Below are 26,269 nucleotides of genomic sequence, written 5' to 3'. Positions count from 1 at the left end.
TCCAAAACTGGCACAGAAATATTTTTATTTAAAAAAATCAGTCTTTCAACTGTAATTTTAACTCAAAATTGGCAAAATCTCCTTTATTTCTTGCATATGAAAACCTTACCTTTTAATTATAATAAAGTGTGAATCCTTCTATAACCTGGATTTTTAAAAGGTATCTCCCATTGGGGTAATGAAAGAGGATGTTAATGTACTAGCTTCCTTGAAAATATTTTAACCTTTTCATACAATACTAGAAAACTCACCTTTTCCCACTTTTAGCCTAATAGCAGTTTCTTGTATTTATAAAATAACCACATTCAAGTCTTACCGTGGAGAAGCAACATTTTTAGTTCCGTTCAATTTCTTCACTTTAAATAAATAAAGAAATCAACTATATAACCCTCTGATTATAAATCAAATCCAAGATATTGTTTGACAATGAGATGCTTTTATTAAACTTGATACATTTAATATATAAGAATTCTGTGAAAAAATTGGGGTATCAAGTAGGATCTGGGTCTTTGCATTACAAAGTCTGCCCCCAAAAGATGTCATCTCACTATATCCTGTGGCTGAAAGCATACAGATGACCAAAAAGCAGCAACATCCTTTCCTGGTAAGACAAGTTCAACTGACTTGCCCATAGCATTACAAGTCCTCCTAGAAAAATTAAAAGTCCCCATCCCCATCTCTACCTATTGTTATCTCCTGGCAGGTGAGCTGTATGAAGCACCTTCATCTGTGCTTGGCATGAGGTCCACACATGATCAGCCTTGGGAAGGCCATCTTCCCCTCAACCAGACAACTCTACTTCAACTATTCTGAAACTCCTTGGAGGGGTGAAACTTCTGGAAAAATGAAAGAGAGCAAGACAGAGAAAAGGTCTGAATATTGAAAGGAATACACAAATGATCAAATTCAGCTGCACTAATGCCAAGGGGAAGGATGGATAAGTTAGAAAACAAGCAATCTTGCAAAATGCTTTCTGGTATGACAAAACCTGACCAGTGTCTCGCTGTTCCTGACATACCATTTGCGAAGGCCCCCCATTCTCTTACCAGGCATGGGCGTCTCCACGATGAGGTGTTTGTGGCTGGTAAACAGTTCAGTGGAGTCTTGTTCTACTGATCTTTCCTCTAGGTCTGATTCAGGGATCGTAGCACAGCCACCTAGTTGAAAAATACAAACAATATTTTAAGCATTGTGTAGAAAAATCTACCTCTCCATACGGCAACCTCAGCTTAAGAACGTACCAGTCATGAAGATAATAAATAAAGAGACAACAATCTTCAGGAGTAGACCAAAAAAGAATAATCTTAAATGTTTCTCTTTTGGTGAAAATGCTGGGAATGAGTCATTGCCTTTAAAGACATACCGATGAGCACTTAGCAACAGCAGCAATGGTGTTGTCTTCAAATTTAACCCTTTTAAAGTCAGAAAGGACAAAATCTATAGCATATGTGATATCCATACTATAATGGTACCTCAGCAGAAATTCCCTTTAATACCAGAGCATCAGAAACTATAAAAGAAACAAAGCACATCGACTGTGAGGGAAAGAAAACTTCCCTGAACAAAGAGGAAGGCCACTGGTGTTCTGAGTTGGTGACTACAGTGGTATTTCTCAGGAATTTGATTCTATTCCTGAATCCCAACACCTTACAGCACAGACACAAACACTTCATAATTCACAGCAAAGCCATGAATGCATTGTGGAAGCTTTCAATTCCAAGTCAATTCCAAGGTGACTTGAGGATAAGCTGGGACCACTGCACTTTTAAAATATTAGGTATAAGTCATTTGATTTTATCCACCAAAATATTGTACGGAGAACTCATGTTGAGAATTTCATGACTACATCTGCAACTTGATTTGACTAATTTGACTAATTTTCTGGAAATGTACTAACATGCTGTATACTGTACCCATTTTTTCCCAAAGCCATTCTTGTAACTGAAGTGTGATTTTTCCTTTTCTGAGGCTTCGCATACACTGAGTCCAAAGCCTCCATATTCAAGTTTGGCTTTATGTGTGAGGGGGTTTATAAAGAGAGGGTATCAGCAGCACTGATGTGTAAACCACGTCATTCAAATGAGAGTGAAGTCAAGATCCCAGGTCTGAAAGAAAGTATACCTTACCATCCATCCCTCTGTATCACCTCTGAAAAAGAAATCGGTGTTGAGGGAAACTTGAGAGACAAGGATTTCCACACTCATAAAATAAGAATTAGAGGTAGCCTCAGAGGTTCCCCAAACAGGAAATGTTAGAATTATCCATCAATGCAATGGATCTTGCCCGGCTTTATCTTAAAATAGCTAGGGCCCCCATCCAGAAGGAGAACCAGGCTTATTTTTAATCTCTTTCCAAAGACTGTAGATCATGGTAACAATAACTATCATTATTACATACCTTCTCAATGCTGAAAACTCTGCCCATATCATCTCATTTAGTTCCTACAAACCACACCATGAAATAGATGTTATTATCTGCTTTTACAGATAGGAAGACTGAGGTTTCAGGAGATCAGTACATCATTTCCTGGAAATGTTCTAACATGCTGTACACTGTACTTATTTTTTTCCCAAAGCCATTCTTCTTGTTAATTCTTTGCCAAGGTCACACAGCTCCTAAGGAGTAAGACAGAGCTCACACCCAAGCGTGACAACTCCCAAAGCCTCTGTTATCTAACCATTTACTATATGGCTCCCAGTTGCAGCATCAACCAAAGAGATACCTGGCTGCAGGTCTTGGGTGTCAGCAGGTTTTATCTCACCTGATGATCTACCAGGTGTGGTTGCGAGGAGCACTGCTTAGAGTATTGTGAGGCCAGGGACAGGCTCAGAGATGCCAGGACTTTGGAGAAGCCCAAGAAACAGCACCTTTCTTCTCCTCCTGGACTCTCACCCAACTGAGAAAAAAGGAATAGAGTATGCAGAGGTGGGGAAGGGGTACCTCTGTAAGATTAATAACAGGGAAGAACAGAAAGAAGGGAGTGCTCCCGGCAAAACAGAACCCTGATCCCAAGAAAAAAGGCCGAAGAATGGCTTTCTAGACTCATAAGTCAGATTAAGTCATTTCTCCATCCCCAAGGCAGAGGGAGGGAGGAAGCAGGATGAGGGCAGGAATGTTGTACTGATGCAGCTACCTTTGCACACAAGGAAACTTCAAGACTGGGGAAGAAGTGTCTCCAGCCAACAGATGGGAGAGAGTGCAGTGATCGGACAGCAGTGCTGCCATGCGTGGAGAGAGGCAGGTCTCCTCTGATTAATCAGTGTCTACCGTTTATTCCAGCTGGCTCAATAGTGAGGCAAGTGAGAAGGATGAAGACTTCAAAAGCACTAGTTCTTCAATCAGGTGGGCACAAAAGGAAAAGTCACTTGCTGTAGACTATCTTGTAGACTATACATTACATAAATTACAACGTATGTAATTTCCTCTCTTGTCCTTGGCACAAAAGCTTTGCCTTGTCCAAAGTACAGAGATGACGAATTTCTCAAATCCCACTGCAGGGCTGACCAGTCACTTGCCCTAGGAATGCTACCCTCTTTTCTTTGGATACCTCCATGCAGCCAGACTGACCAACCATATGCCCAGAAGTTCTGCCACTTTAAGCTTGGAAGGAACAATAGGATGTGAGATCTGGCATCCTAACCAATGGGAAATGGGGGAAGGGAAGGAGCCTTGCAGAAAATTCCCCGCCTGCCTCTCTCCCTGGATCGACTCTGAATTATTATTTCTTTTTGGTCAACCTCCAGAAAAGTGCTGTGTGCTGAGTAGAGGCACCTGCTGGGACTCTTCCTGGCTCTTTGAGACAAGTGGTCACCAGCGAAGGATGCATCACTCTGTATTATTTCACGTATTTCCTTGACTCGCTTCCCTTTTTCCTCATCCTCCTTTCCTTGAGTTGGCCAAATAAACTGCCACTTTAATTCCCGCCTCAGGCTCTGTTTTCTTGCAAAAATCATTGACATGGGAAGTAGTACTAAAAAGCAGGCCTTCAAGATGGAATTTTGAGGTTAGATCGCCCACCTATCTGTAAGAAATAGGGGTTCCATGGCTGCGGGTAAACAGACTGGGAATAACTTCTGTTATGCAATTACTTAAGCTTTCACCCATGGTTAACTGGGATGATGTGCATGTAGAGGTCAAGCCCAGGAGATCAAGTAGCTGTGGCATGGCAACATTTATAATTATAAGGATTCCAGAGTAGGGTGGCTACTTCTGATAACTAGATACCTTGCAAAAAGAAAACGGCAAGTTCAGTGCAGCTAGCAGGCAACCGAAGGCAAATGCGATCTCAGGCCCCACCCACACCTACTGAATAAGAAGGGCAAATGGGCATATCTGATGAGATTTTTGCTAGGAAAAAAATATTTGTTAAACATTTCAAAGTAAAAACAAACAAACAAACAAAAATTTCAGAGTAAGCAGTAAAAGGAGAGAAATAAAATATAAAATTTCCAAACTAACAGAGACCTTCTGAAGCCCATTGTAGCAATGCTTCTCAAAAGGAACAGCCTTAAAATTTCCAATCTATCTAAACCAATACTTTTGTCACATATAATAAAAATGAATAAAAGGAATTACTAGAAAAATAAAATGAACAATATACAGGCCCTTATCTTTTAGATTCAATCATTGTAAAAAGTACACTGTCAATTGCTACAAGTTTCTGAACGCTTATTCTCAGTTTCAAGTAACAGACAGTTTGCAGACAGATGCTAGTCTTCTATTCACACTTTGAACAGCACTGACTTCAAGATATGGTCTACATTAATTAATATGATACATGGAATTATAGTTAAAAATAATAATTCAGCCAACTCCTAATTATCAGAAGTTCAAATAGCCAGTAAACTCATTCTGGCAACAGCAGGGGCTTCTCACAACTTATGTACCTCCCTTCTACTCCAATATCAGTCTGGCAGCTTCCTCCTTGCATAATGTCCAGAACAGCCCCCCTCTCCCCACCAATATGGGATGTCCAGGCACTCCTTTGCCCACTGCTGGTACAATTATGGAGATCCACTTCTATCCCTGTGCTCTCGTGTAAAAAGAAGTTTCATTAAGGAACCTGGGATCCTGAGTCAGAACTCTGGAGGCATTTTCATAAGGAACAATGTTATAAGTGGTGGCTTCATTTTAGAGTCCTATTACAATTAAATGCTTAAAACGCTTTTCTGGAGTAATCTGGAACCCTAACCCCTGCAGGTGAAATTTGAAAACATGAAGCATGTATCACAAATTGCAAACAGTATCTATAGCACTTGGAACAAGACAGTTTCTAAATTGGAGATTACACCCGTGATGTTTAAGAGGATGTTTCTGAGACATTTCACTATGCTCCCTCTTCCTCTGAATTGTTACCAATCAAATTATGTGCATGACCATTTGTGTTAACTAAACCTGGCTGTAAAAATTTGTTTCTTTGCAAATTAGTAGCACATTAATATATATAGCAATCCTCCAATATATAAAATACATAAACAACGACAAGTATAGCACAGGGAACTATATTCAATATCTTGTAATAACCTATAATGGAAAAGAATCTGAAAAAGAATAGATATATATATGTATATGTATAACTGAATCATTTTGCTATACATCTGAAACACTGTAAATCCACTATACTTAAATTTAAACATTTTTTAAGAAAATTTTTCTGGCTACAATCCTCATGTAGCCAGAAAATTATTTAAGTAGAAAATCTTACCAAAAATTCTGAACAATAGGAGATCACCCTATATTTATAAAGATAATTCAACTCTAGGGTTTTGTTTTTTTGTTTTTTTTATGGATTACAAGCTATCCTTAAACCTGTTTCTGCATTCAAAAGCAAATTATAAAATTGTTGAAACTTCCTCCTCACCAGGTGGAACATATTTTATCAACAAGGGAATTACACTAAGGAAATTCTACCCACTGTCAGAAAAACAAACAAACAAACAAACAAAAACAACAATAAAAAAGAGCTCAGGAACTTCCCTGGTGGTCCAGTGGTAAAGAATCTGCCCTCCAATGCAGGGGATGCGGGTTCGATCCCTGGTCAGGGAACTAAGATCCCACATGCCGCGGGGCAACTAAGCCTGCAGCCATAACGACTGAGCTCTCGAGCCTCAACTAGAGAGCCTGCGTGCTGGAAACTACACAGCCCATGCGCCCTGGAGCCTACTCACCATAACTACAGAAGAGAAATCCCGCACGCCACAACTAGAGAGAAGCCCGCACGCCGCAATGAAGAGCCCACGCTCCGCAACGAAAGATCCCGCATGCCTCAACAAAGATCCTGCCTGCCGCAACTAAGACCCAACGCAGCCAAAAATAAATAACTAAATAATAAATAAGTCTTAAAAAAAAAAAAAAACAGAGCTCAGGTCCTCTCTGTAGGTTGCTATAGCATGAACTATAAAAGTTATAGAGTTCAAAGGTCAAGATAGGAGGCCAAGCAGAAACAAATGTAACTGTCTAGAATACTAGAGATCAAAATCAGAATGCAGGGTAAGCACTGGTATTCTGGAAAACATGTAACCAGCTGGCTTTCAAGGAAAAAAGGTAAAGCCCTAATCTGTAGTGTTTGCCCATTTCTTTGGTATAAATACTCCTACCACGGCCAGTTTCAAGCAACCAACATGACATCACCAAACGTGGAGCTTGGCAGAGATGTGTAAGAGGACACCATGAGATAGCACTTTCACCATTCAGATTCCATAGACATAAATAATCTCAAGAGCATAGAGAATAGTAAAGTGTAGTAATAAAATAACTAGTGAAGAGTTTTGAGGTGTATTATCTTTGTTCTTAATACAATTTATTTGGTTATAAGTTTACATAATTTAATTTTTAATAATGGCTGAATTTGTTAACTGGCTCACAGAATTCCTAAAAATTCAATGATTGGTCCTCACCAGCCAGTGTGAGCCAGCTCCAGCACTGAATGCGGGCTTATTTGTAGGGAATTTAACAAAGCCTCGATTCAAACCACGACTCAGCATTTATGAGCCAAGTGACCTTCCTGAGCAAATTATTTCACTTTAATGAGCCTCAGTTTCCTTATCTATAAACAGAGACTATGGCAGCCCTACTTCATAAGGAAGAAATTGATGAGCATGTATAAGTGCTTGGCACATTGAAAAACACATAAAGTTCTGACTATTTACTCTCATATCAAAGTTAGGAACACTAAAAGAAGAGTAGAGTGAATAGGCCAAGACGGAAGTCCCTAAAGTTGGGAGTCTGAAGGGGTAGGATTCACACAGCTGATACACCCATGGGGCCAAAAGACACAGCTCTGCAGCAAAAAAAGAGAAAGTGTTCAGACACCTTAAACATGTAGCCACCTCTGAAGCTGACTACTCTATTTACTCACGCTACTTGATCTGCTGAGTTCTATTTTTTTTTTTTAATATTTATTTATTTATTTATTTATGGCTGTGTTGGGTCTTCGTTTCTGTGCAAGGGCTTTCTCTAGTTGTGGCAAGTGGGGACCACTCTTCATCGCAGTGCGCGGGCCTCTCACTATCGCGGCCTCTCTTGTTGCGGAGCACAGGCTCCAGACGCGCAGGCTCAGTAGTTGTGGCTCACAGGCCCAGCTGCTCCGTGGCATGTGGGATCTTCCCAGACCAGGGCTCGACCCCGTGTCCCCTGCATTGGCAGGCAGATTCTCAACCACTGCGCCACCAGGGAAGCCCCTGCTGAGTTCTATTTGATAGATACTTGATTCTAACCCAGATGAGTTCTGGTGGCCCAGCTTACCTGCCTCACCATCTGCCTTGTAACTCAAGTAGCCTAAACCGGGGGTTGGCCAGATAGTACATATTTTTTAAGCTCTGTGGGCCATCTGGTCTCTGATGCAACTGCTCAGTTTTGCCATTGTAGTGCAAAAGCAGCCAAGGACAAAATGTAAACATGAATGAGCATTAGTTGTGTTCCAATAAAACTTTATTTACTTAAACAGTCAGATCTGGCCCATTGGCTGTAGTTTGCCAATGCCTGGCTTAATACAAGGCTCACAGAAAGCTGCTCTTCAACTGCATCCTAATTCTAAAGGTTCCTAGAGGCATTTAACACTGCCAGATCATCTCATAGTATTACTATAATAATAGCAATAAGGAAGAGGAAGAGGAAGAGGAGTAATAGTAGCAGTTCTTTAAAAGAATATTATTTGCCCTACTGCTACAAATGCTCTTTTTGTTTGGGCAGTGATAAGCTTTTTAAAAAAAAAAAATAGACTAATTTTTAGAACATTTTTAGATGTACAGAAAAATTTAGTAAATGGTACAGAGAATTCCCATATATTCTCCACACAGTTTCTCCTATTGTTAACATATTGCATTAGCATGGTACATTTGATCAATGAACAAATATTGATACATTATTAGTAGTTAAAATCTATAGCCTATTCAGATTTCCTTAGTTTTTACCTAACATCCTTTTCTGTCTTGGGATCCCATCTAGAATACCCCATGACATTAGTTGCTGCATCTCCTTTGGCTCTTCTTGGTGGTGACAGTTTCTCAGACCTTCCTTACTTTTGATGGCCTTGAAGTTTTGAGGAGTATTGGTCAAGCATATTGCAGAATGCCCTTCTACTGGAATTTGTTTAATATTTTTCTCATGACTAGATTGGGGAAAAATTTTAAAGACAGTTTCTTTTCATAAATTCTTAGAGTTTCCCATATTTTAGGATTGTCTCCAGTTGTTCTTCTTTTCCTCTATCAAAAGTGAAAGCCAGGTGGGCAGTGAATGGGGAGGCCCCTGAAGGCAAAGGAGGCCAACAGCAAGGCTTGACTTAGACTGTGAAGTCCTCAGGAGTGGGTCAGTCTGGGTCTAGCTGCTGGATGCAGGCAGGTTATCAGTTGCCCCAACTGTAAAGAGAGGGTCTTAATGAGGCCTATTGTGAGGATCATGTGAGACCGTGTACACTGAACACAGTGCTCAGCACAAAGTACATTTTACCATCTCTGTTTTCTACGAATTTTCTTGGCATAGATACACTTTCCACACCGTATCTGTGGAATCAAAGAACTTTAGCTGTTAGTGCAACCACCTTCATTTAGGAGACATCAAAACAGAGGCTCAGAGAGGGTAGTGGATGCCCCTCATATCCTAAAGCCGATTCCTGGTTCTCCTGCTTCCTAAACCATTGGGGCTTTCTCAAGAATACCTTTTTTCCCGTCAAGATCTCAGTGGATTTGCTTGTGAGTTGGCTGTCCTAACCAGTACTTCCTCTCAGTGATACAGAAAACCCAGAAGGTTGGCAAGCTGTTCTTCGGGTATATTTTAGGACTTGGCGGATTTATATTCCTGCAACAGAAACCTTTGCAATCAACTGAGTGTATGGGTGCAAATGTTCCATTCCTTCAGGGAGGAAAAATTTTTTTTCTTCTTTTTTCTTCATATATTTAAAAGCAATCAAACAAGGAGACACTTTGAGAATCACAAATGACCACAGACCATGCTCTGACTTGCCAGCCAAAGAATCTTCTGTTCACATGCTTGAATTGCCACTAAGAATTTAAAACAGCAGAAACCTCAAAAATATACACCAGTGACATTTTTCTTTTAATCAAGATTTACTTGATGGATAAAGTGTTTTTGAGGTTAACATTCAGATTTCATTTCAAAGGTTTATAATTCACGTGAAGTGTGGCGAATGGGTGCTTTGAAAAGAATATTTCACTATCTTAAATATGAAAAGCTTCCCTAAGATACTATGAGTAGTTAAAAAATTCTCCGAAAATATATTCATTTGGAATAGTTTTACTCTTTATCCTTTCTCAGTCTCCCTCTCCCTCTCTCTGTAAATGTGCACATACAACCACACATAGGCATTAAAGATATGTATAAGAGTTTTCCTGATAATTCTCCTCTACTCTGTTCATTCTTCTATTTTCTTAAAATATATTTTTTTAGCCCAAGGAGAATGTAAGCTATAGAAAGCCAAGAATCCTACTGTATGTTTGTGTAGCAATTTTAACCAAGTATTTACAGATCTTTTGACAAAATGGAAGAATGGAAGGAAGAGGGGTGGGTAAAAGAGAGAAGGAGATAGAGGATGAAAAGGAAAAGTGGGGAGGGGAGGATGAATTATCAACATATTCCATTTTTCTGTGTACACTTCTACAGACGATATTTGGGGTGACTTACTGAAGGTATAGATAATAAAATATTAAAGAATAAAAAATACAATAGCAGTTAGAAAAATTTAATGCAGAGTAGGAGGTATAGCTAGGAAAATTTGTGTCAGATAAAGACTTACGTAAGGGCTGCCATGGAGAGAAACAGCAAAAGGCTTGGAGGAAAAGTGGGGCTGCACTTCCCCTCTTAATTCTCCACTGACTTCTCTTCTTCCACACTGGACTTCAAAGGGCCCAGTCCATCTTGTACTTGGACTTAACATTTCCTTAAGAGCACACCATAATTGGTAAAGCTATGCTTGTTGGAAATTTTTTGACTAATGATGTGTGTGTGTGAGTGTGTGTGTGTGTGTGTGTGTGTGTGTGTGTATGACTCTGTTCTGTGCTTACAGGCCATTTTAGAAAGCCAAGACTTCTGTGAAATTGGGTTTACCAAGGTGCTTACTAAGCAGATGCTCCAGAAAACTACACATATAGGAGATTGTTAAAAATACAACAGTCAGACCTTGTCAAAGCACATCTTGGAAATAAAGCCCTCAAGAATGTAATGTATCACTGAATGAGTTCTTATCACAGTGTGGCAAATCAGGTTGATATCATATGGTGCCACTGCTTCTCTGAAGGAGGAACTGGAGAGCATATGTCAATATCTTTCTCATCTCCCCTTCCATTCTGCCCTTTACTTTGTTATAATGTAGAGGCATCTCACACTTAACCTGGTACAGTTTTACAGTTTCAAACTCAAGAAAACAGAAGAAAACAATGCCTTTCTATATAGTCTTAGGTTTCCAGTTCCAACATATGATATTTGTTTTTCTATGTTTCTTTTAAATCCATTTGATAACTTTTCTTTCTCCCTATATTTGCAGATGACATGCTGACTGCTAGACAGTAGCTCATCTACTAGCAACAGAGATAATAATGGTTAACCACTGAGAGGCAGGTGAAGTTCACTGTAATGTGTGTCCAACATGATGCCTGTGGAATGTTTGGGATTTCATTTCCACTGCCTAATAATAAACTTTGATCCCCCCACATCCGGTAAGAACTTAAAATGTGTTCAGGACTATGCACGTATACCTATGTTTGAAAATATTTCCATTTCACACCTCACAGCAGAGACCAAGTTTGTGAATAAAAGGAAGTCTAATATATTTTAAGAGGTCTAGCATGTGTCTCAACAAGTTTTAAAAATCCCATAAAGACTGAATACTAAGTCCCTTGGGGTATAAGGGCTCCAGTCAGAGAATCTGGATTTAAGAGGGTAGGGTCCTCCTGGCATTAAGATGTTTCCACAACTTGAATAATGATAGGTGTCCAAGTATTCTTTGAGCTGGACCACCACTTAGAATTTAGGTCCACTTAGTACAAAGGATTAAGAAATACAGGAACATAGCCATTTTCATCCATTGATAATTATGTAAAGAGAATATACCAAGCAGAAAAAAGTCCTATTTACAAAAAAGCAAGCACAGTCCATAAATCCTAAAGATTGGAACAGATCCAGGTTAAGAAGTTCACCAGATGTCAGTCTGTAAACAGGGCTTCATAAAGTGAATTCCCCAATTAATTGTTGGTAAGAGTGATCTCTGTACTATGTTAGTGCATTATGATCCCCTACCATATGTAGGTGAATTGTCTGGTCCTATAGGTCATTAGTCAGTTATGATACAACAGAACTCAGGGGAAAGAAGTGGGGTAAGCACAATTTTTTTCTGATACAGAGAGAAGATCCCATAAAATTACTGCTCAGGAACTCGGAGCTTTCTTCACTGAAGGACATGAGAACTCTCCCATTTATTTGCATTACATCTGTTTTTCTAACACATTTAGTTCTTAACCTGGAGTACTTGGAAAGACACACACCAGTAAAAACATAAACATGGAAGTTAAAAAAAAATAAAACTACTCACTATTTTGTTGACGTCTCCAATCGCAATGTTTTCCCACATGTTAACAAGGCCATTAAATCCTCCAAACAGGAATACAAAAGTATTACCCAGCCATTGTGAGAAGGTGAGGAAGAAGAGAAAGTTAATACTTGCTTTTCCTTGCCAGCTGATCAATGTCTAGAGCACTCTCCAAGGAAATGCAAGATCTATTGTCTTTCAACTAGATCTTTTCTATACTGATAAGTATAGCACCTTCTTGTTCAAAAAGAAGGTGATTGTGGTATTTAATTTCCATTTTGTTTCTAAATCCTAAGGCAACCCAAGGTACAACTGGAAAGACACATGATTTTAAGACATTTCCATTTCAAATACTTTCCTAAGTCCCTCTTCAGAGACCAACTCTCTCTCAAAAGTATACATGCACAAATAAAACATTATAGCTACAGTTGAGGAGGAAAGGAAGCCAATAGTTCTGCAATTATAATTACTAAAAAAATGAAAGAGTAAGAGCATAACTCTACTTTGCCTGGACACCACATAATAAGAGATCCAGTGTTCTTCACAGCTTCCCTCTTGCATCAAGTGGTTATTAATTCCTCAGTGATCCTGGCAACATTTCTTCAACTTGAGTTTCTTTCCACAACCCAATTAAAAGCCATCATCTTGACCAAATTGTGTTGTTTTTAATAATGACAGAGTTTAGGTGGTGATTTTGAAACTGAGAGTTCTGCTGGGCCACTTCAGTTATAAACAGGTTGAGGGAAAAGAGTGAAGAACACAACATCTCTGGAGAGCACCTGTTTCACCATATTCGTTCACAAATGAGGAAACTGAACAAGCACTCAGGACTCGTTCCTAAACAACTCTGTTATCTAATGATATATTTCTACAATAGTCCATTAAACAATGTCATATTTTGCAGAAAAGGGAAATGTACACAAGATGAAAACCAGCCCATGGATAGTGGAAAGGGACATCCAAAATGGGACATGGCAAGTATCATTATGTCTGGAGCAAAGTCACATAAGTCTGGGCCTTAGTTTCCTTTTTTCTAAATTCAGAAAATATAGCATTTACTTTATGAGAGGCGAAGATTAAATTGGTCAGTGCTTGTAATACAGTTATCACAGAGCCTGGCACAGAGTACGCCCCCAATAAATGTTGGGCTATTATTTTCAGTACTAACCTCCAACATATGTTAGTCATTACGTTACAGCCAATTACACATGAAACTACAAGCCATGAGCACGGCATGAATTTATATTTGATGCTGTAAAAAATGCTCAGGTAAACCCAGAAGATGGGGTAGGCAGACCAGTGGTGGAATGTTTCTAGCTGGACCCAGTGGTCAAAGCCAAAATTGTCAACCAGGCATTAAAATAATTCACTTGAAAAACAGTGCACGCATTCTTTATAGGATGAAATCACTGATAATCTACTATCCTAGATAACCACTATTCTGAGATCAAAACAGGAATTTTAAAAGGGCTCCAATGATGATGATGATGATGATCAGGGGTGCATAATCACATTCATTGTTTTCTATTTACCAGCAGTGCCATTACTACTGAGAAACACAAACCCACAAGATAATATGACATAAATGGATGAAACATTAAGATAAAAGGGTAAAACAGTGGTAGCTTTGCTTTCTCATGGGAAATTGAAATGGCCAGCAGATGAACCTTAAAAGAGGAAGTCTGCTGACCTAGTGTTACTAAACATAGGAGGCAGCCAAGGAGCGGAGGAATAAAGCAATGTATTTAAATGTATGCCTTGAAGGAAGCAAACACCAATTATTTTTATATGATTTTAATTCTCCTAGTGAATATTTTATGGGTGCTGGCAAGTCCTTCTGGAAAAGGAAGGGATTATTAATGAAGGATTCAGTGGCAATTGCCTGCCAGTGCTCTAAGAACTAACACTTAACAAAGGGTCATTTAGTTCATACTTCATCTCTAAAGCTACAGAAATTTTAAGAATCCTTAAAAAAACAGTATAGTGTTATATTCACATATACAGTCCTTTTTATTTTAATTTCCAGATTGTTCTATAGCCTGCATGATAAACAAATAAGCTTCCCACAGGAAAATAAACAGATAGAGGAAAATAGTTAATTTTTTTTCTTTTTCATGCAGAGTGGATGCTTAATATATACTTGTTGATTTGGAAAGGAATTCATGAAATTTGAGGAAATACATAGGAAATACAGTCTTTAAAAAAGTTATCTTTGAAGAATGCTCTACCACATCATTCCAATATTACGCGCTGGTGACAGTCCACTAATGTACAGGCCAGTAAATCTGGGGAAATGCCCCATCAGCTCCTGTATTCTATCTTGTTTCTCAAAAAACTCAGCCCATCAACTCTAGAAAATTCTCATATTATGTAAAATGAAATCTCTCTAGCTAACATCTTGCTCTTAAAATTCTCCAGGTGCTTCAAGAGCATGGACTCTGGAGCTAGACTGTCAGAATTTTAATCCCAGCCCCACCATTACTTTTTTTTCTTTTAACTGGTAACTTGATCTTTCTCTGCCTCAGTTTCCTTATTTGTAAAATGCAGATGATAACTGTACCTAGCTCATAGGATAATTGTAAAGATTAAATGAGTTAATTTATATGAAGCACTTGAAATAATGCCTGGTTCATAGCAAGTGATACATTAAGTGTTATAATAATAAGTATTACTATTATTCTCATCATCTTTGCCTTATATTGCCAAAATTCCCACACCTAAGCCTGAGGTTCTCATGTAAGCTGAAGGAAAGGAGGGTGGTGAATTTTCAGAAGGCAGAGAGCAGCAGCTACAGCTGCCTGACCTCCAGGAAATACGAACTGTCGTGTTAGCTAGTCAAGGAAAACCTTAACTGGTTGTCTGGCCTAGCAAAAAAATTTAAAAAAACAGTAGCCAGTAGGAAATAACAGCTTGATAAAGAAAGAACAAGGACTGGGGTCTAGATAAATAATAAAGGGCAACAATAAACATCAAATCAGGAATAATTTACTGTCTCTTGACCCCCACTTTTCCTGCATCTTCTTCCATTTCTTTACTCCTCTTGGCAGCAAAACTTCTCCAAAGAACTGTCTGTATTTGCTATTTTTAATTCTCTTCCTTTCTCTTGTACATCCATTCCAGTCTAGACCTGGCCTCTACTACTCCACAAACAGTTGCTTTATTCAAGATCACTAGTGACCTCCACGTTGCTAAATCTATAGTTTTCAGCCCTCAACTTACTTGACCCATTAGCATTTGACACAGCTGATCGTTCCACCACCTTTTAAAACTCTTTCTTCACCTGACTTCCAGGATGCCACATTCTACTGATTTTCCTCTTACCTCACTGTATGCTCCTTCTCAGCATCCTTTGCTGGTTCCCCCTCTTCTCCCAAACTCCTAAAATTCTGACTCTCCCAGCACTCGGTCTTTGATTCTCATCTCTTTTCTAAAATCACTCTCTTGGTGGCCTTATCCAGTCTCATGGCTTTAAATAACACTTTCGTGCTGACAACTCCTAATTTTATAACTCCAGCCCAGATTTCTCTCCTGAACTTCAGACTTGTATATCCAACTACTTAGTCAATATCTCTACTTGGACATCTTATAGCATCTCAAACTCAACATATCCCAAACTGTACTCCTGATCTTCCCCACAAACCTGTTCCATCCCACAGCCTTTCTCATCTCAACTTCATCCTTCCTGTGGTTCAAGCCAAAACTCTTGGGGTTGTTCTGGATTCTCTTCTTCCTTTCACACAACACGGCCACTCTGTTAGGAATTCTGTTGTCTTTACATTTAAAATGTATCCAGAATCAGATCACTTCTCACCACCTTCAGCACTACTACCACTTTGGTGCAATCCACCATCATCTCTTACCTGAACTATTGCTAAATTACTTACCTGAGTAACCTTCAAACTGACTGCCCACCTCTACCTTTGACCGCCCCCCCCCCCATAGTCTATGCACAATACAGCAGGCAGGGATCCTTTTAAAATGTAAGATTATATTCCTTTCTTCAAAATGGTCCTCCCCACTTCACCCAGAAAAAAGCAAAAGTCAGCCAAAAGGCTGTACATGATCTCACCCCTCTGACCTCATCTCCTACCACTCACTACTGGCCTCACTACTGGCCTCCTTGATGTCCTTGGAACATGCCAGGCTCATTCTCCTTACCTGGGACACATTTCTCTGATCTCTGCATGGATAAATCCCTCACTTCTTTAAGTCTTTGTTCAAAAGTTGCCTTCTCAACAAAGCCTACCCTCAACCCAATTTAAAATTACAATCTTGTAACTGCCTCTTTTCTGACATTTCTTTTTCCATAGTACTTATCACCTTTTAACACTAACACTTGTTATTTTCTAACATACTATGTAGTTTACTTCTTTATCATGCTATTTTTTATCGTCTCCCCCGCTAGAATGAGAGTTCCAAAATTTCGGGGATCTTTGTCTATTTTGTTTGTTGCTGTATCCCAAGCCCTGGAATAGTTCCTGGCACACAGTAGGCACACAATAATTACTGGTTGCCTTGAGTGAATGAATTTAGGCTAAGGGATTAGGAAGAAGAAATGGAAACCAAAATTCATTCTATTTTTTACATAATATTATCTACGTTTTCCACTGGGAGGTTGGAAAATAATTACAGCAGAATGTAGTATAGTACCTCTTATTCCCATGCCCCAGCACACGTGGTTGCTCTGTGGATCAAAAAAGCTTCTCAAAAAGTTCTTTGTGTTAATTAATACACATCTTTAAGAAATGAATCTTCCTGGATGATAACACATGGAGAATCTGTGAGACTGAGTAGGTACGACAACAAAATGTTCAGCCCAGAAAAGAAATAAGATCCCGGTAGTAATTTCTGTGGGAGCTAAAGTTAAAAAGAAGTAACAGAACACTTGTAATTCTATTTCTTGATAACAGTCATTTGTGGATGAAGGAACTGCAAAGGAAGGTACAAAGACATCTGTCTGCTTGGGAAATTTCTCAAAACAAATGAAAAAGGATCTATCTTATTTCCACTGGGGCATCAAGTTATGGTCTGGAACAGTTTATTATTCCCAGGCTACTTCAAATCTAAACGTGTTTTTAAAAGCAAGCCCAATGAAAGATTAGATAAACAACTGGACAATGTTTTTTACACTCTGGTAACATAAACATTTCAAATTCCTCCCTAACTCTTGACTAGCATAAATCTCTAATTCCAGAGAAGGTAAAATATCCTCAAAGTTTAAACATTACTTTGAATTATTCACATTTACCTCCATTTCCATCTTATACTTTCTTGGCAATAAAAAGCCAGGTTTCGTCCAAACTATGGTAGGATGACTCTCTTCCAATTGTAAAACAACTTGGACTAACCCAAGCTCTGCTTTCTTTGAAGATAGAATAAGCAGCCCCTCCCAACAGTTTCTTTTCTCTTCTTTCTTACCTCCTATACATCCTGTACTGCCCTTTTTCAAACCAAACCTTTAAAAAACACAGAGGGAAAATGTGAAGCTGTCTGCCTATAACTGAGCTATGAAAACAATTTTTAAATGGTGTCAAACACAAAAGAGGTTGAAAGAGTCAGTAAGGCAAGAAAACATCAGGGTGAGGAGAGCTCTCTCTGGCTGAGAAAGGGAGACACAGAGTAAGACCTATCTAAGAGAAGAAGCTCTGTGGAAATGCCGCAGGGGATAAAAGGAAGGGAGGGAGAGAATGGAGGAAAACAAAGGTGTGAAAATGCAGAGGGAATGAGGATAACCAGCCCACAGTACAACCCACATGTCAGAAGACTTAGGAATAAAAGGGGGTGGCTAGGAGAGAAAAGAAAATACTAGGCTGATAGAGCTGTTCTGTTTGCATCATGTTCCACAGTCTGTGAAACCTTCTCACTTGACCTTGGTCCTCACAACAACTTTGAGTGGAGAGTAGGTAAAAATCTGCACCCCCAGACTCCAGGAAAACCACCCACTCAGCTCCTGGGCAAGTCACTTAATAATTCGGAATCTCTATTTCCTCATTTGCAAAGTGGGAATAATATCTTCCTAACAAATGATTATGAGGAGTAAATGAGATATTACATAAAGCATCAAAGTCCTGCTTGATAATTGGTAGCACATTGTGGTAGAAAGCAAGACAGAAGGCAGAAATTGAGGGAGCTCCTAAGAAGTACAGACAGAAATGTGCAGTACAAACAATGCAGACAACTGAAGATCCAGACTTCGGGTTCTGAGGGGTGAAAACTGGATGCAATTTTTGTATAAGAATATGGAAAGGAGGACCATGCCGCATGAAGGGACAGGATTAGGGGCTTATTTATGATAGTTGAATAATTACATTAGTACCATTTTTAATTACTTTTTATGTGCTAGTCATAGTGCTCCTTACTTTATATGTTTGCTCATTTTACAGCTGCCTAAAATGGTAGTTAGTAGTGTCTCATTTCACAGGTGATGAACTAGACTCTAAAAAGTTTAAGTGACTTGCTCAAAGTCATGCGCATAGTGAATGAGAGAATCTTTTATGTGCTGACTCCAAAATTCAGTCTTAAACCATTCCAGAATCTTGTTTCTCCCTGATAGAAAGAAAAGGCACACAGCAATGGGATTGTGAATTACTGTTTAAAGAATAAGAGTTTTAGATTGGCAAAAACGGGATCATGGCGTGTACCTCATACCCTCGACATCTGATCCCTCCCAATCTCATGCTCAAAAGAAAAGTGAAAGGATTTGGAAAAGTGACTGAGGTTTCATCTCAGCAAAAAAGAAATCAGCATAGAAGTAACTAAAAGAGCCACCAGTAAAGACAGATACTTAGACGTCTAAAAAGATCCTTAGACTGTTTAAAAAGAATTCAGAATTGATGACGCATCTATAGAATATAATTACAAAGGAGAGGAAGTGGCTCAGTAGAGTAGATAGGACTTACAACTAGCAAGAAGTGAAATAGTAAAGTGGAAGATAATGCCTTTTCAACAACACCGAGGAAAAGACAAAGCAGTCTTCTAAAAGTTGGGAAATTAAAATGAGTTCATAGAGGAAATTTTTTAACTACAACAAAAGTAAAGAAAATGATTAAAAGAATGATCATAGGGAAAGAAATTAAGTCTTTCTCAGGATGCTGCACAGTGGTAGAACATTTGACATTAACACGAAGATCTGTTTTCCAAAGTTAGCAGAACTGTGCTCAAAAACTTCACAAAGTCCTGAGTGCAAACTAACGCAGAAGAAAACCTCAAGGGCAATCTCATGCACTATATATATGCAAAAATTCAAATTAATACATTAGCAAATCAGTATGATATATTTAAAAAGCAACAATAAAGAAAAATATATTCCAGGAATGCAAAAGGATTCAATTAATGTTAATTCTTCAAAACATTATATCAAAAAGAAATCTCAACAGAGGGTAATAATATTCATCACGCACTTCTGATTTAAAAAAAAATCACCTAGTGAACCAGGAATAACTATCTGAAATTAATAGGCAACATTATGAATAAAGCAGATAAAAACATTCACGTTAGTCACGGTAAAGATGAGGATCCTGGCCACTTATCACTACTATTATTTAACATTATTCTAGAAATTCAAGGCAATATAATAAGATAAGAAAACAGGAAGAAATGTATATGTTAGAAAAATGATTAAATGATTACATTTCCAGATAATATGACTGTACACTTAAAAAATTTCCAAGAATATGAAAGAAAACTATATTTGAATAGGTTGAAGATTTGATCATGTCCCTCTGCATTAACAGCATTTAGTTAGAAAATATAATGGAGGAATTATTATACTCAAAAGGATACTATGGGGAGGGTGGGAGGGAGGGAGATGCGGGAGGGAGGAGATATGGGAACGTGTGTATATGTGTAGCTGATTCACTTTGTTATAAAGCAGAAACTAACCAAAAAAATAAATAAATAAATAAACCTGTAAAAAAAAAAAAAAGGATACTAACTAAATTTTTTAAAAAAACAGTAAAGATAAAATAACTAGGGGAAAAAAATGCCAAAGCTTATAGGTATAGAACTAAATATTTATAGACAACCATAAAAGATTTGAATAGATGGACAAAAATATAGCAAGATTCAGCATAAAAATGGTGTCAACTGTCTACAAATTGACTTTGAATCTTAATGCAATTTCACTCTAAATCTCAAAGGAGTGTTTTAACTTGAAAATATGATGCTAAAGTGCATAACAAAGAATAAATGGTTGAGAAGAACCAGGAAATAATAAATAATGAATTGAGGAATTTGTTCCACCAATTTTAAAGGCTATTATACAGTAATGATAATTACAACAGCATTACTATCAATGTCAGAATAGATGGAGAGGAAAATGGAATAGCACAGAAATACCAGGGATAGTCCCACGTATATAAAAATATTTAGTATATTTTACAAGTGTATTTCAAATTAGTGGGAAATGATGTATTATCCAATAAAATATGCTGGAATATGGGGTAAAAATTTTTTAAAAACCTCAAGTTAGATAGGTTTTTAAAAGTCCAATAAATTTCAGATGACTAAAAGAGCTCAATGTAAAATGCAAGAAGAAAAAAGTAAGAAAAAACATATTTGGAATCAATACAGAAAAAAATAAATAGATTTGACTACCTAAAGGAAGTCATGTTAAAAAAATACAAACAAACAAATTACCTTAAGCAAAATTCAAAACAACCAAAACCCCAGAAAAAAATATTTATAACATATATTAAAGAAAAGGAGTTAATTTCCTTTAGATACAAAGTGCTCTTCAAATCAATAATAAAAGGTGATATTTTGATTTACAGAAACATGGGAAAGCATGAAGAATAATTCACAGAAGGAAAAATATAAAAGACTAATAAACAATAGGAATAGTGCACATTATCACAAAATTACAATAGAAAATCAAACGGCTAAAAATATTTTTTAAGTACAATCTTAATAAAACCACAGATGCACAATTAAAATTCCAGTTTCCACTTCTGATATCAACAAAGATGAAAAAGAATGATAATCATTGATGTCAAGGAGGTAGCAAAAAGTCACAGATGCACTTTTAACTCAAGAAGCACTTACTTGGGAGCAAGCTGGAAGCAGAAGCAGGTTTTTCAACTCTAGGTCCTTACTCTAAGGCAATAATCAAAGATGCATATAATATCCTCATGCAGATGTATAACACAGAAGTATTTATAATAATTTAAAAATAAAACTATCTAAATGTCCAACAGTCAGGGTTACAGCATCTGTATACTCCTGTTACATATCTCTCACTCTAGAGATCTTGCAGGTAGTTTCCTGAACAAGCTCTGGTTTTCCACACTCATTTACTCTTATTTAAATTATGTCCTCTGCCAGGAATGTTCTCCCCTAATTTCCTTTAAATTCATGTTCCTCATGAATCAGTTTAAAGAATAATAATGACAGCTATGGTAATAATTATAGCAATAGTAATAGTGACAACAATGGCTAACATTTATCAAGTGCTTTTAAGAGGCAATTGCTATTCTAAGTGAGTTACATATGATAACATTTAATCCTGGTAACAACCCAACAAGGTAATGCTTTTATTATTTTGACTTCACAGAGGAGAATATTGAGGCATACAGGGGTTAAATCATTTACCCAAGGTCACACATCTAGTTAGTGCTAGGCATCCAACCAAAAGTGTGCCTCTAAGTCTATGTTAGCATTTGGCCTCTCCAGGCCACCTCTTCTGTAAAATTTCCCTCTGCCCCAATCCCAGAGTCAGGCCCTAGCTCTCAACCCCACTACATGTCCCCTATATAATCTCTAGAGAGCACTTCACACATGGTTTGACATCTTTATTAGTGCATCTCATGCACCAGACTCAGGATTTTATCTTACTCTGGTTTGTGTCTCCCACAATTAAGCACAATCACTAGAACAACGATTACTTTCTGTACATGTTTACCCAATAAATAAATAAATACAAAATGCATGCATAAAAAAGTAGAAAAACTGAATATCAAGGATCAAAGGAGGGGCTTCCCTGGTGACGCAGTGGTTAAGAATCCGCCTGCCAATGCAGGGGACACCAATTTAACCCCTGGTCCAGGAAGATCCCACATGCCACGGAGCAACTAAGCCAGTGCGCCACAACTACTGAGCCTGAGCTCTAGAGCCCATGAGCCACAACTACTGAGCCCACATGCCACAACTACTGAAGCCCGTGCACCTAGAGCCCGTGCTCTGCAGCAAGAGAAGCCACCACAAAGAGAAGCCCGCGCACCACAATGAAGACTAGCCCTCGCTCACCGCAACTAGAGAAAGCCCGCGCAGCAACGAAGACCCAACGCAGCCAAAAATAAATAAATAAATAGATTAATTAATTTTAAAAAAAGGGATCAAAGGAAAGAAATCTATATAGAGAGGGAATCAAGGACCAAGGATAGATGAATAGAGATTACCTATCTATCTATCTATCTAGATTACCTATCTATCCATCTATATATCAAATGTGTGCTGATGCCACACTAACAACCAAATGACTAAACCAAAAACAAAAAGAGGGAGAGAGGGAGGAGGAAAAGAAGTCAACACAGAGCATTTTACTACTTGTCGGACACTGTGCTAAATGCTTTTGTGTAATATATGTCACTTGAATAGCCAAAAAGGATATTTCCTTACTGGAGAGTCTGAACAAATAATCACAATGTTCCACAAAGGCTGGGAGAAAAACTGTCCAGAGAGTAACAAAAAAAGAGAGAAATATGAAAAGGAAAAATATGAGTACATTAACCTAGTAAGAAATTGACAGTGAATATTTCTGGAAAGTGTGTGTGTGTGTGTGTGTGTGTGTGTTTAAATTCATGTGGGCAAAAAACAACTGAAACAGTATATGCTATGTATATTATGGCTTTTATTTTCTAAAAACCCTATAAGGATAAAATGGGATCATATAAATGATTTTGGAAAGGTTACAATATCACTTAAACATTAGTGACTGTCATCATTCTGGAGCCAGTACAGGCTTTTGCTCCCAAACTCCAAGATAAACCCTCCTGGCAGGTGATACTTCTCCTAACTTTCATGAAAACAAAACCAGTCATTTATCGGCTGGGCCCTGTTTGTTACTACTGAGGGCTCTTCAGGTAAGTAGATCTAGCAAAAGTCTCTGAGTAAGTTACAACAATTGGTTCTTTATTTGATGTCTATTTGTCAGGGAAAGATACAGCTAGATGGGCCGTAAAACAAACCTCTGTTTTTACAGGAACAAGGCAAGGTTGAGGTAAAGTGGCATTTTATGCACAAGAAAATGGGCTTAATGTGTCCAGGCCATAATGTTTATAAAAATAAATTAAAAACTCAAGACATACAGTGAACTTCCATTTTGCCAATGAGAAGAACTTACTATCATTTAATTCTACCAGCAAAACTACTTTTTTTTTGAAACTAATATGCTTTACAGTCTTTCCCCCAAATATGAGTACAAAAGATCTTGGCCCAAAATGGTCATTTTAGAATTAAAGAAATGATCCTTCTTATAGACACAACTTTCAGTAAATGGTAGATAAACATTTTCTCTGAAGGCCATGGTCAATGACTAGTTTTAGGTATAAAACCACTTGGTATGGCTACTCGTCAATACTAAAAAAACAAAAAACAAAAAAACAAACAAAAAAAACTTTCACTTTTCCCAAAGGTTCTATCCTGAATGATACGGGTTACAATGCAGAGGGAGTGAAACCTCTAACCCTCCAAGTTACTGAATCATGGGTCTCAGTGATACTCATGGAAACCCTCAGCCTATAAAGCTGAAAACATCCAAAATTATCTTAGCATCCTGGTTGAATTCATCTCCCTATATGTTTGAATTGGAATGATTTCTGTTGTACCTCTTTCAGCTATTTCTAAAAGAGACAAATGAATAACCCCCATCTGCCAGTCTTATGTAAAAACTTTCCCTTAAATGAAATTATCCTTTAACAACTTCCCAGGACATTCTCTGTTTCAGTCTCTTGTGGCATTCTTCTGTGCTTTCTCTGGTCTCTTATCAGCAGCATATGGGTATCTATCACTTAAAAAGAAAAACAAAGTTTCATCTGGGAACATAATGAATAGCAATCATTTTGGATACAAAAAAGCAGTCGTACTTCTTGATTACTATACAACTGCAGTTCCACCTACTTCCATGAACTTAACTTCAAAAGTGCCTACAATTATATTATGTGGGTGCTAAACACACAAGTTTAAAAATTGTCAATTTCTCAATTAATGTATGATATCACTTATATGTGGAATCTAAAAAATACAACAAACTAGTGAATATAACAAAAAGAAGCAGACTCACAGATATAGAGAACAAACTAGTGGTTACCAGTGGGGAGAGGGAAGGGGGAGGGGCCATATAGGGGTCAGGGATTAAGAGGTACAAACCATTATGTATAAAATAAACTACAAGGATATATTGTACAACACAGGGAATATAGCCAATATTTTATAATAACTATAAATGGAGTATAACCCTTAAAAATTGTGAATCACTACATTGTACACCTGTTAAGTTATATAATATTGTACATCAACTATACTTCAATTTAAAAAATTGTCAGTTTTGGGCAATGCCACATGATTAGCTTTCTGTTCTCAAGTGATCATCCAGTAGACCTGTCATCAACCGACCACATTACCTGGATGAACGGAGCTCCATAAAGAAAACCATCTAGCGTGCTGATAAGAGCTCAGTGCTGCAGCTGGACTCATGGGGCTTCAGTTCCAGCTCCACAGTTGTATGATCTTAGTCAAGAAATCTAATCAATGGAAGCCTCTGTTTAGTAATCTAAAAAGTGGGGGAATAACAGTATCTACCTTGGAATTTTTGAAAAGATTAAATGAGACAATCTCCATAAAAATATGTCATGCATACAAATATGGCCAGTAAATGTTAGCAACTCTTATTTTTATCATAAATAAATTAGTTACAAACAGATGATAATTAAATAAAAACTTTTTAATTAATTGCTGCATTTTTGGTGTCCCAATTTTGAGTACTGACACACAAAAGAATGTTCTTTATTAAGAATACACCAGCTATGAAACAAACACTACAGACTAACTTTTTTGGTTGTTGTTCTGTCCCAAATGAATGAAATTCATCCAGTTGAACATAAACTGCTTAGTTTTCACATTTTAAACAAACATTTGCCTTAGACTTAGAATGAAGAGGTTGAGGGAATTGGGTAATTCTCTATCTGTCTTGAAGAGCTTGGCTGACATTTTATTGTATATTTTTTAACCACCATCAAGGGTACTGGGCAGCTCACTAACACTCTGTTGAAAAGGATTCTGAAGTCTGGTTGTTATCCAGGTCATCTCATAATTTAACTTCTCTTCACCCAATCATTAAAATGTCAGGTAATATCCCAGCCACTGTTGAAACTCTTTTATGTTTGAGGCTCAAACTGATGGAAAACAAATCTTAATGCCTCAGGACAGGCTGGGTCCAAACCTTCCAAAGAGTGTAATAAATATATTCAAACTCTTAAGAATTTAGAAAATAAATTTCTCTTGCATGACACAAATAAATAAGACCAATTTGAGATGGTGAATAGCTTGGTGACTTGGCCACGTTAGGAATAAGACAAACATACTGCCCTGTTCCATCTAAGAGAGAACAGCGTCTTTGTCCTGGCTCCTTTTCAGCTCATAATGAAGTGTTTCAGAGGACGAAGTAGTTAGTCTTTGGAGGCCCCTGAAGGACAGGATAAGTTCCAAGCCAAATACCGAAAAGGATGGTGCCCCCCAAACTTCCCATTTTTATTAGAGATTTCAAGTAGGAATACCCAACAATAAGATTTTCAAGCTGTTAGAACTTAGGGCCAAAGAGCGAGCTTGAGCCTTCTGAACATGGAGAAATAGCACGTCAGACCAGTGGGAAAGCAGAGTCTGCAAGATGAGACAGTCTAAAGCTGGGCTGAATTCTCCCCTTTGAACACTGAGGATTTTCATGTTCTGGTACTTTTAATGCATACTTCCTTCAGGCTTTACTCCAGTGCTTCATACTAGATCTTGCATATGCTTTTTCTTTGCTGAGTATATTCTGAAGCCAGATGGAAGACTACACCATTTCCCTTTGTCCCAGATGTAGGAAATATGAAAGCTTATACACTGATATGGAATAGATTTTAACAGCTCATGAATCTCAGAACATGGCTGTGAAGAGTCCTTCCTAAAAGGCAATGCAACATAAAACAGAAATTCCTACCCGAAACCCCTATAACATTTTGTTGCAGGCTGTAGCACAAG

At 37.9% G+C, this 26,269-nt stretch overlaps 1 protein-coding gene across 4 annotated transcripts in view; it reads right to left on the bottom strand.

The window, feature by feature from the left end:
- Nucleotides 1-430: 430 nt before the first annotated feature.
- Nucleotides 431-26,269, bottom strand: part of BBS9 (Bardet-Biedl syndrome 9) — a 469,951-nt gene continuing 444,112 nt past the window's right edge. For all 4 annotated transcript variants that reach the window (XM_068549287.1, XM_068549291.1, XM_068549288.1 and 1 more), the window contains 2 exons: nt 1,047-1,157; nt 431-836 (listed from right to left, as the gene is read on the bottom strand). In XM_068549287.1, the coding sequence (XP_068405388.1) occupies nt 805-836; nt 1,047-1,157 (143 nt within the window). In that variant the 3' untranslated portion in view covers nt 431-804. The remainder of the gene's footprint in view (nt 837-1,046; nt 1,158-26,269) is intronic.

This window comes from Eschrichtius robustus, chromosome 8 (genome assembly GCF_028021215.1).
Source record: "Eschrichtius robustus isolate mEscRob2 chromosome 8, mEscRob2.pri, whole genome shotgun sequence".
NCBI lineage: Eukaryota > Metazoa > Chordata > Mammalia > Artiodactyla > Eschrichtiidae > Eschrichtius > Eschrichtius robustus.
The sequence above is the reverse complement of the archived record's forward strand: the minus strand, read 5'-3'. Positions and strand labels throughout refer to the sequence as shown.